Below are 11,170 nucleotides of genomic sequence, written 5' to 3'. Positions count from 1 at the left end.
TCACACAAGAGTGACCTCCGCATCCCTCCCCGACTCCCAATCCTCATACGCCCTAGCAACATGCCCGCAGCAAAACTCGATCAAGCCCTTGACATGACAAGTCCCATGAGAAAACTCCCAATCCATCAGCTCCGGGACCTGATCAAAAAGAGACCACTCATTCAACGGAAAATCCTCTCCGTCAAGCATGATGCGCGAATAGGCCCTCGCAACGGCGTATTGAAGGGGAAGATCCATGTAGTAGCTCGCGCCCTCGTCGATGAACTCGTCCTCTGTCATCTCGACGGGCAGGTCGTCCATTTCCGAGGCCTTTTCCCAGCAGTAGTCGTGAATGTTGACCCAGGCGTACTAGGCCAGAGTGCCCTTTTCTGGCTCTCCCAGGGAGTGTTCCTTCTTTTCTTCCTCGTGTCCATCCGCGAGGGCAAAAAACACGGCGTCGTCCGTGGACGTGGAGCTGGGCGAGCTGCGAGGGGACGTCGTCGAACTGGGTGAACTGTCCGAGGTCATCGAGGCGGCTGAATCGATGGGTGAATCGTGACCGGTTCTTTTCAAGCCAGCGCTGCCAGAGGAAAGGTCCGCACTGCCAGAGGGAAAGTTCGCACCGCCAGAGAGAAGCAGCTTGGAAGTACTGTGGCACTCCTCATGCGTGGCGAAATCCAAGGGCGGATGTGCCTCGAGGCGGGCGGCGCCGGCCTTTTCAAGGAATAGATGGCCGAGGGCCTGCATATGGTCGTCGTGGGCCTGGTCCGTGGCGGAAGTGAAAGTGGTGATGGCGAAGTTGAGGAGGAAGTCGTCAGTGGAGACATCGATGGGCTCGTGCTTGGGGTTGACCATCATGACGGACGTCTCGATGAGCCCCTCTTTGACGTTGACCGTCGTGGCGGCCATGTCGACGAGATTGTAGCTGGGATCTCCCATCATGGAGGCCATGTTTTCTTTCGACTCTTTGATGTTGTTCTGGTGAAAAAAGAGTCGAAAAGTGTGGATGGGATAAGGGGTGAAAGGTGAACGGTGAAAGGTCGATGCTAAAAGGTAAAGAGAAAAGAGGAGGGTGAAAGATGAAAGAGCAGGAAGAAGAGAGCGAGGAGGAAATATGAGGGGCCGAGAGTCTTGAGGACGCGAGAAAAAAACTCTGATCACCAGCTATTATGGCCTGGGGCACAATAAAAAGTGTTGGGTGTATTTACCAACGAAGGCAGGAACGACATCGGTCAGCCCCCAGGTGACTACGTCATTTCATTTATTGACGAGCAGGGAGCAAGCGAGAGTCGTATGGAGGTCAGGGAGGATCATCCTCTGATGTTTGGGTACATCAGACGGCAGCACAAAGTCCACAGACATCTACATAAACAAAGGCCACACATACCCAAATTAAATCTCAGAAAAGTCCTCCCTACCTTAATCAGACATAGTATCACGGCCTTCGTAGAAATGGCTTCCTCCCTCGCCATTTTTACCCATGTCTCTTGGACGACCTAGATGCTCACCAACCCCAACCTGCTACCACAAGATGCCTCAGGTATCTGCTACCATCAAACCATCAAGGTGCCCGCTATTGAACCCGTGACTCAATAATGACAATAGCCCATGACGAAACCTGCTCACGAGGGCAAAAGTATCAGGCAATAATTCTCTTGAGATGGAGTGACCCCTGAGGCCCCAAACAAGCAAGACTGAAGACTCCAAACAGACACCTCTCCAACAACTCCCAAAATGTGACTGTCTACGCCTCAGGCCTCGTCCACGCTTTTCTAATGCTTGCTTCCCTCCGGATCTGCCACACAGACGTCGTGGTTGCCACCTGAACAGGCAACCTGAAATAGTGAATGACATCGTCGCTGAAATGTTCAAACACTGAAATGTTCTTTAGGGTGTGGGGGAGAAGTTGCCTAAAATGACTGATGAGGTCTATGGCAACAATATTGGCATATTGATGCGTGCGATAATTACGGTTGACTAGCGTTGAGGCGAACACATACACTCGGCCAGCCGCCGCATTTCACCGTGCGACCATGGTCGCCAGGGCTCAAGTATCAGGTGTTCCAGACGGCGGAATCGCTCGGCGAATATGTGTTGAGCTCTGGCGCCAACCCCTCCGAGATCTTCCGGTCTCCCATAGCTCGCCCGATCGTTGCGATACAGTCCCAAACACAGGGGCCGTTGAATTCCCACCGATATCTTCTTTCGCATGTCTTGCATGTGTACTTTTGTAGTTCGACTTCAAGACAGATGTGACGAACCGGAGAGATCCCCAGCGGAAAGCTCGTTCGCTTTTCTCTGCAAGACGACGAGATCTGCGGACTATCTTTCTGCGCGGGGAAAGAGAAAGTGAATTTGGTGGTCAAGGATTGTCAATAGTACAATTCTGTTGCGGAATCAGACTACAAGTGTTTGCAAAGCTTGGTGTTGCGAAAGGAAGGAAACCGAGCTTAAACCAGCCAACTCTACATTGGCCGCCACAAAGTATTGAGTTCGGCGCACAGCAAAGCCCCCTTTCTTCACAACCTTGAGCTTGGTGAGAAACCAAAACCAACGCTGGATTTTTTGATGGTGGTGGCGCTGGTGGTGGCGTGGTGGTCCTTATTCCGGAGGAGCTCGATAACCCGCTGGAAAAAGCCACAGGCCATGAAGCACAAACGGCGCCCAGTAATACGCCTGTTTAAACTCTGCTCCCAACTCCCCCCTTCTCATTCTCACCACCGTAGACCTCAGAGCACTGGCCAAGTTGACAGCTCCGCCAGTCTGTCTGCTCGCGACCTCCTGATAAAACGCCTCACTGAAAGCTCTCCCCGCCCGACTGTCGATAGGCCACTGGCAACCCAGCACAGATGTGGCGCCGGCATAGAGCAGCGCCGGTATAATTCCCAGCGGTTCATCACCGGGTGCAATGTCCTGCGTGCCAGAGTCACAGGCAATGATGGTGAAGTGGACGCCACCTCGGGGGAGTGTGGCTTCGAACAACTCCGAGACGAGGAGCTCGTCTATTCCTTCGCTATTGTCAACAGCGTCCCCATCATTGTTGTCACCATCGTATTCCGCTTCAACCGTCTCGAGAAGGTCTGCCTCGGCGTCGACTGTCAGATCTCCATCCCCATTTCCGGTATTGCTATCGTGGCTGAGGATGTCTGTTCCATCGCTGAGCACCAGGGATGACTTTAGGATGTCCTGGTTACTATAACGAGCATGGCCGTGATAATGAATCCAGTTGGCGGTTGCACACTCCTGGAGAAAACGAGGCTTTGTCACCTGAGACCCAACGGCGACAGTACCCGGAAACGCTCCGGGGAGTGATTCGATATGGTGAAAGATCTGTTCTCGTTCCAGTAACCTGTCAGGTTCCTCGTACACAGCAAAATACTTGGCGCCGTATGATTGTCGAGGCTGTCCGTCTGTCGGTGGTGCTGGTGATATCCGAAGCAGACACTGACCGAGCGTAGCAACACTGGAGGCGTTCACGACAAGATTCCTCTCAACCAAGGGCTGCTTGCCAACTTCCAGTGCATGCAATGGTATGCTGTTCAAGAGACCAGACGGCGATAGGATCAACAGGTCGCCTTCCGATGTAAACTCAAGCAAACCTTCAACCAAGCCGTTCATCTTCTTGAGCAGTTGGTTTCCCGTCTTTCTTGCCAGTGGTGGCGTAGCCATCTCGGGATATGTAAGGGTCTTGGCTATCCAATCTTTTACTTGATGAATGCTGAGCGGCAGTTGCTGCGTGTAGGTGGTGCCATCCAATTGACGTACAAAGAGGCGAATGTTTTGATTTGAAGTGTTGGCCAACGTAGGGACATGCCAATCGACAAACTTGACTCTGTCAGCCGCGAGACCTGTTGCTTGCAGAGCTTGTTTCAGCTCATCAGTTCCAATGTTCAAATCCAACAGCTGGCCTCTGAGCTTAGCGGCCTCGAGCAAGAGCGGATGTTCTTCCATCTTTTTTTTCAACGCTGCCAACCGGCGTGAGGCAACAACATGATTGACGTTGGACTCCTGAAGAAGCTCGAGAATGCTCTGCTCCGCCTTGAGGAGTTCGTAAGCGGTATGATCTTTGTTGATCTGATCCACGAGCCTCTGAGGGAGGATGCAGTCAGCACCCAGGGCATCGGCAAATGCTCTAGCCTTTCCTTTCTGCAACCAAAGCCAGGCGCCAGCTGGGTCGTTCAATATCAAAGCAAGCTCCACTGCGACACTGTAGAGTTTGAGGCTGGCCTTCTTTGACACAAGAAATCTCTTATGCATGAGACTCTGGAGTCCTGCAACCGACAATACGCTTTGCCTCATGCTGTCACAAAGCCTTTCGGTTTGTCCCATATCCCCCATGAAAGCGGTAAGCAGTCCATGACGTCTATCATCCGACATTGTCAGTACAGCCAAGTTCATGATCTCCCATACAAAGAGGGTGCAGTCAACGACCAGCTCAACCCCGTTCGCTTGCCGGTATAACTGTAGAGCATCATACGAGTGCTGCAATGCGGCCCAAAGAAGCTTCACGGCCGACTGGGATTCCTCAGGGGCCAACGCTTTGTCTTGACGAAATGTACTCTGAACACAAGCGAAGGCTTGAATACAAGCGTTCAAAAGTGTCTGCGCCTTCTTGAATGGCGGCACATCTGTAAGCCTCTGTAGCTGTTCCACAAGTTGAGTAGAGAGTGCTAGGCCATCGGAGAATCTTCCTTGACGCATGAGAAGACGCAGCTCCAAATCCACAACCGGAATCCTTGCCAGAGCATCAGCTGAATCAGGGATGTGTTTCTTGACCCGTTCCATCCACCTTTGGCCGTCGCTGGCCCATTCGGCGATGAAGAGACATTTCAATGCCTCGCCATCCGCATGACCGTGCTCAGCATCCTTGTTTGCCCATTCTTTCAGGAAGTCCACAGCAGAGGAGGTCATCTCCATGAACTCTTCCGACCCTTCGGGATGTTCCCTAGCTAAGCTCAACATGTGATGCCCAACCTGAGTTGCTGCATCAGATTGGTCAACGTAGGACGCACATGACATGGAAATCTCCAAAGCCTGCCTTGTAACCCGGACGGCCTTTTCGGTTTCCCCAAACTTGGAATACACCGAGCCCAGAATGACACCCATGTACGAATGAAACTTGGGGCTGATCTCCTCTGGTACGTTGCAGAAATAGGACTCCAGAGACTGCAAGGCAAATCCGTATTCTGGCGCCTTGAGACTTGCTTGACAGACGGAATGGAGCAGGGATAACTGCTTCAATATCTCGCTGCCACACTCGTTGATCATCCGGTCCAGCAGCTCAAGGGACCTGACGACGTCTTCATAGTAGGTGTCAACGATCATGTCCGGTGAAATGGCTACCGCGAGGCAACGGATGCCGTTTTGATACTGGTGGACTTCAAAGTAACGATCGGCAATCTTGGTCTTGGCCAGAAACCTTTCGCCCGCTGAGATGGTTTTGTCGGCAGAGATTTGAAGCAGATCAATGTCGATATTACCAAATGTATGGCCACATTGTGTGAATATATCTTTGGCGAGCTTGAAGTTTTCCGCCGCTTGAGCTAGCACAGCTTCGCTGTTTGACTTCAACTGCAAGCCGGCCAGGTCTACCAGGGTGAAAGCCCTTTCGATGATGAATGCTGGATCTGTCAAGTTCTCGAGGAAGTCGCACAGCTCCTCTATCGCCTGGTCGGTATCCTCCAAGAGATGTGCCTTGGAGTAGATGAGAAACCTGGCTTCCCGAAAGCGACCCTCTGATAGGACTTGTCGCAGGACAGGGGCCAGACCGGCCACAGCCGCAGCTTTGGTCTGTTTATCATGAAGCAGTCCCTGCTCGCCGGCAACCACTTGGATCTTCCAGTACCAATGGACCATGAGAACCTGACAGGAGGTTAGATAGGAACAAAGTATCGCAAGGGGGATCGTACCAACTCTGTTTTCTGTTAACGGAGAAGCTTCCCCTTCCGAGTCTTTGATAGTCACGGCTTGCAGCTGTTGGGAAAGCTTGGATTCTTCATCTCGGCCGGTGAGATGCCACGCCTCTCCAATCTCTTGTGCAATCCTCAGCGCGGTCCTGAGCTTCGAGTATCTCCCAATGCCGATGAAAGCCTGCAGAAGGTCAAGAACAGCACGCTCCTCGCCAGAGGCCGATGGTTGATCTTCACATGTTTTTGCGGCCAGCGTGTACCGACCCTGAACCAGGTAAAGTTGGGCAATTTCGATTGTAACGCTCGGGAGAGACCGGATCTCTTCGGGCAGGGCCCTGATGAACTCATGGCCTTCTGCGAATGTTCCTCGTGATCGATGACCTCGGATGGTGGCTTTTGTTTCCTCGATATGTTGCTCCATTTAGTTGAGTTATTTTGTTGCATGGAAGAGTGAAGAAATGTAACACAAAATGGTAGTGCGGGGATATCACGGGCACACCTCAGCCGCACCACAACTGAGGCAGCCGCGAACCTCGCATTTTCCTTTTATCTATTGCATATCACCGCACATTATTTTCACTCTGAGCATTCATGCTTCATAACTCATCCCAATTGCCACAACACCCACCTCGACATTAACCCGCCACAAGAGCATCTCGGCCACGACTGTCTCCCAAAAGTACACCTCCGCTTGCCCCTCCCTCAACATGGCCTCTCCAGACTCCTCCCCTCACGACCTCGACCATGACTCCCAAACCCCCGAACAAGAAGAAATCTCCACTTCCCCCTGGGCCATCACCTCCCCCCTTATTCCCGACCCTTCTGTTCCCCCAACCCTCGCGATTACAAACAACTCCCGCATCAACCGCCCCCTAGCGACCCACTCCTCCCTCTCCCCCAGTTCCTACACCGCCTACCTCCGCCACGTCCAATACGGCACCTATCACTCCCTCCCCTCCTGCCTCCTAGCCCTAGACTTCACCTTCCGCTTCCCCACCACCTCCACCTCCCGCTTCTCCTCGGCAGAAATAACCCTCACCTTCACCCACACCACCTCCCCATCCAAACCCTCCCTCCCCTCAGCCTCCCCAAGCTACGACCCCATCATCTCCAACTTCGCCCCCGTCTCCATCATCGGCCCCCCACAAGCAAGAACAAACTCCAACACCTTTGAAATCGCCGCTCCCTTGACCCTATTCGACACCCCCTTTGGCCTGGGCCCTTCCGTCGGCGTCACACCCCGCTGGGCCAAGGAAACGACCAAGATGGAAGAAGGCCAGGCAGAGCTGCACGGGTATCTAGCTCAAGATGACGACCATGACGAGGGCGCGAATTCGGTAGCGTGGGATATGGCTGAGAACCCTGTTAGCAAAGGGGGGATATTCCGCTCGTTTCGGGGGGTGGTTTTGCTGACCCTGCCGAGGCCGGCAGAGCCGTTTTGGATGAAGGTCGAGGTTAAGCCTGTGGTGAAATTCAGCTTGGATCCAAAAAGGTGGTTGGCGCAGAGGTTGATCGGAAAGAGGGATGACCCGATACTGCTGGATGGGAAGACAGGGTTGGGGGACTCGATTTGTCATGGGTTTGAGGCTTTTGATGCGGAGGATTTTCCGTGGGATGCTGTGCTGAAGGGACCGAGACAGTTGGGTGAGGCTTGAGAGATTTGTTAAAGTCTGGCAGGCAATGCGGATGTTGGTAGTTGGATGGGTGTGTCCGAAAGAAGACACAAGATTCATATTCATGCAGTTGCATACAAAATAGTGCCCCTGAGTAATGTTTCAGGGGTAAACCACCCAAGCTGACAATAATAACCACAACAACAAAATGTCAAACAAAGAACTTGAACTTATGTCCGAACCGCGGCATAGTCCCATCCGGACACCCCCCAAGCATCACGCAATCGCCACCATCATCACACCTGACTCAAACAAAGAACATAGCTGCAGCTCCAGCAACTGCCAGCGCCGCAACAGGTGCACCCGTCCTGGCAGCCGCATTTCCAGTCCTCGTTGACGTGCTGCTGTCAGTGCTAGTGGAGGTGATAGTCGTAGCAGAAGTCACAGTGCCGCTCGTGATCGTGCTCGTGCTAGTCAAAACAGTGCTTGTCGCCGTAGAGGAAATCGAGGTCGACGAGCTCGGCGGCACAGAAGTGTTGGGATTCTCCCCAATCTGGCCCCCAAAGGAAGGGACCCTTGGTGAAGTGGCGTTGCCTGCCCCCGCGGCTAGGTTTCGGTAGCTGGAGAGAGTGGTGATGCCTGTCACGCCGGGGTTGATGATGCCGAACATGCCGTTCTTGCAGTGCTGGCCGTTGTTTTGAGAACAGTAAAAGACGAATGGTTCCGAGCTGTTTATTTGGACGCGGAAGAGTTGGGACTGGAGAAAAACGGTTAGTTGCTAATATCGGAGAGTAGAATCGAAATGGGAGCTTACATTGATGGTATCTACCGCAGTGGGGAAGAAACCTGACCAAAAGCCGCCAGTGAGACGAGGAATACAGGGCCTGGTGAACTCTCCGGCTACCACGCTGTGGTTTCTGGACCAGAAGATGAACTGAACAATATCGCCAGCTCCGGCTCGGATTTCGTTGGGCTCAAAGGTGAGGCCATTCTTGCCGACGGAGACGTTCCAGGTTATGGCGGTGGTCTGGGAAACAAGTCCCGCCAGGCTGAAGATGCTGCTGAGTTTCATATTGATAGGTTGGACGAGATCAAGGTGTATGCTGCAGCCTTTTGGTGGTGTCGCTCATCTACCTTCCAGCAGATTTTGTAGGCCTTATACAACACCCGACATCTTTGTTCACATCAGGCTGCCGACCGAAATAGATGGTTGATAAATCGTGCCTATGTCATGGGCTAACGGACGGCTCCTGATTGGATAGCGGAAAGAAAGGCGCGAGCTGACACGCGGTGGCGTGAGTCGACGCAGACCTACAATCTCTGAGGGGGCGGGGAAATTCGTCAGCATACAACAAAGAACGAAAGCCCACTTGAGCTCACAACAGGATATTTGACGCTGGTGTGATAGGCGCTAGACTCAAAACATCACCTGTCATTGTCGGAGGCGCAATAATTCCGCGAACCAAGGCTTGGTGGTGCGGCTGGAAACGCGGTGGATATCTGGATAAACCACTTGCTAGCATGCAACAGAGGAACCACGTGCTAGCAAGATATGAGAGCAATGTCCCATCACAGTCAGAGTACATGGTAAGCAGGTTATAGGAAACTTTCTCATCAAATCCCTTTCCAATCATCATGGAGACACGGGCCTGAATTCAAATGTGATGCCTACCAAGTAAGGCAAAGCATCAGAAAGTGAAGTCGGCGACTGTGGAAGTTAGAAGGGTTGGGATCCCGAAGATGTGAACGCGATGGCTGTTCTGCTGGTACATATGGGAGCAAAGAATTTGCAGCCCTGACCTGGATGAAAAAATGTCATGGCATGGCGTGATTGGGTTGCTGCAGGTCAGGAACGGGCGTTACATATTCTCATGCCGAGTGGTGTTACGCCCAGACTCTTACTCTGGTGCGTTAGGGTAAGGTTCTGTTGGTGCAGGGTTTATGTTGGCAGAAAGTTAGGGTGCACCGGGCAATGAAGGGTGGCGTAAGGATTCATGCCCCTCTCTCTGAGAATCAGATAAAGACTTAGATTGAAAGCTATCTAGGTAGAGACTGGTGTGAGTAGCGAGGGTAGACTCACTGCTCCTAAATACTTCTTAAGCAACGGGCCTCGGCCTGTTGCCATCCCAGGTGCCATTACCACCTGGTTATCCAGTGTCCTCCTGCCCGTAGGTCCTGTGCTATTTGTCTTGATGCGATTACCCTGTGGTCAATTGTCTTGTGGTTACTCCTGACCTCATATCTTGCTGTGGTGTCGTAACCAACCGTAGTCACGAGCTTACAACGCTGACATGCCTTGGCAGGTTGTAACAAGGGGTTCTTGCTTTCTCAACTATTTTCTTTTTTCTGCCACAAATGTGACCATGATGTCGCTTATTTTCTCCACTTGTGCCTTCCTAATCACACCAGACTTAGTGGTGATAATCTGCTTGTTTCACCGTGACCTTGGGTATATAAGATGCAGGTACTTTTCACACAGCCATGCAACTGCTGTGTTATCGCCAACCACCTGCGACATTCGAGATATTTCTTCTTCCTACTTGTCCATGAAATCCCGGCTGACGCGTCAGCACCATCAGATCATCTTTCCTGGCTTGAGAGTTTTACTTTTTTGAGCGAACAGGACCACGCAGTCTCAGGTGTATATATATATCATGGATGGTAGGTTGCGACGAGCCCTTGGCATGCGCCCTGTCAGCCCGCTGGGTCCGTGTAACAGTGAAAATGCCAATATATGCGGAAGCTCAGCAGGTTTCGTTCTCCTATGTAGTTTGCTTCCTCGGACTTTCCTTGTGTTATCTTACTACAACATCGCAAGCAAGCCTAGCATACATGCATGGTTCATCGGCACTAGGTCTTTGTGGTAGCATTGGTATCCCACAGCATCGACTTTTAGACCAGGTACCTACCTATCATTGTCTGATTTGACGCACACAGAATATCAAGCTAAACCCTTTATCGTTGCCTAGGCTCAGCCAGTGTAGCCATTCCCACCCTCCGGACCGGAGGCTCCGGCCGATGTTGCCAGTCATATACCAGACCGACGGGTCGGATTGTCTCTGCCGTGTCACCAGTGCAATGCCAACTTTGTATCGCATCCTGGATCAAGACAGCTCGGACTCGAATTTTCGGTCATCATGATGGAAGATACCTGCCCACGATCGCTGGACCTACATGATCGACTGGCATGGCGGTGTAGAGTATAGCCTCTAGTCGTCAATCGGTCTGATAGGCACAACGAGTACTTATATGTGTTCAGATATCTCAAAGCTTGCCATCCCAGGGGTTAGGATTCCGCCAAGTTTGGATTCCGCCAGTCTGCTTGCATCTTTTCCGCTTTTTAAACACTCCCCTTGACCTACCTGAAGAGACGCCTTTCTTGACCTTTCCATACTCTTTCCTCAACCTTTCCAATCACCACTGGAGATGAAGATGGCACCCAACACCTACGACACTGTCATCTTCGACATTGGCGATGTCCTCTTCGACTGGGACTCTTCAGCTGTTACTGCCCTTCCTCGGAAGACGATCCACCTTATGATGCACACCGCGACCTGGCATGATTTGGAGAAAGACAGCATGTCGACTGATGAGGCGTACACGGTACATGGCCCCCCTTTCAGCCCTTTGACCTGTTCTTACCAACTTGTCATTCTCTAGAAACTTGGG

General features: G+C 52.1%; 4 protein-coding genes across 4 annotated transcripts; 1 reads left to right on the top strand and 3 right to left on the bottom strand.

Moving 5' to 3' along the window:
- Positions 1–348: 348 nt before the first annotated feature.
- On the bottom strand, positions 349–930 carry QC764_606845 (uncharacterized protein; the record flags this gene model as incomplete). Its single annotated transcript, XM_062949187.1, has 1 exon — positions 349–930. The coding sequence occupies one exon, from the start codon at positions 928–930 to the stop codon at positions 349–351; it is 582 nt and encodes a 193-aa protein (XP_062797847.1).
- Positions 931–2,580: 1,650 nt separating this feature from the next.
- Positions 2,581–6,329, bottom strand: QC764_606840 (uncharacterized protein; the record flags this gene model as incomplete). Its single annotated transcript, XM_062949186.1, has 2 exons — positions 5,893–6,329; positions 2,581–5,841 (listed from the first exon to the last, which is right to left on the bottom strand). Exons 1-2 carry the CDS (start codon positions 6,307–6,309, stop codon positions 2,581–2,583), a joined length of 3,678 nt encoding a protein of 1,225 aa, XP_062797846.1. The 5' UTR covers positions 6,310–6,329.
- Positions 6,330–6,595: 266 nt separating this feature from the next.
- QC764_606830 (uncharacterized protein) lies at positions 6,596–7,543 on the top strand (the record flags this gene model as incomplete). The annotated part of the gene is made up of 1 exon (XM_062949185.1): positions 6,596–7,543. One exon carries the CDS (start codon positions 6,596–6,598, stop codon positions 7,541–7,543), a length of 948 nt encoding a protein of 315 aa, XP_062797845.1.
- On the bottom strand, positions 6,656–9,337 carry QC764_606820 (uncharacterized protein). The gene is made up of 3 exons (XM_062949184.1): positions 8,316–9,337; positions 7,303–8,258; positions 6,656–7,241 (listed from the first exon to the last, which is right to left on the bottom strand). The coding sequence occupies exons 1-2, from the start codon at positions 8,571–8,573 to the stop codon at positions 7,809–7,811; spliced, it is 708 nt and encodes a 235-aa protein (XP_062797844.1). The 5' UTR covers positions 8,574–9,337; the 3' UTR covers positions 6,656–7,241; positions 7,303–7,808.
- Between the last annotated feature and the right edge of the window lie 1,833 nt (positions 9,338–11,170).

The sequence above is a fragment of the Podospora pseudoanserina genome, chromosome 6, assembly GCF_035222485.1.
Source record: "Podospora pseudoanserina strain CBS 124.78 chromosome 6, whole genome shotgun sequence".
In the NCBI taxonomy this organism is placed as follows: domain Eukaryota; kingdom Fungi; phylum Ascomycota; class Sordariomycetes; order Sordariales; family Podosporaceae; genus Podospora; species Podospora pseudoanserina.
Note: the sequence above shows the minus strand (reverse complement) of the source record. Positions and strands in the feature narration are given on the sequence as shown.

Coding starts and splice junctions, on each gene's coding strand:
- QC764_606820 (XM_062949184.1), bottom strand. CDS start 8,573: ATGAAACTCAGCAGCATCTTCAGCCTGGCGGGACTTGTTTCCCAGACC. Junction 8,259..8,315: donor CTGCGGTAGATACCATCAAT/GTAAGCTCCCAT, acceptor GTTTTTCTCCAG/TCCCAACTCTTCCGCGTCCA.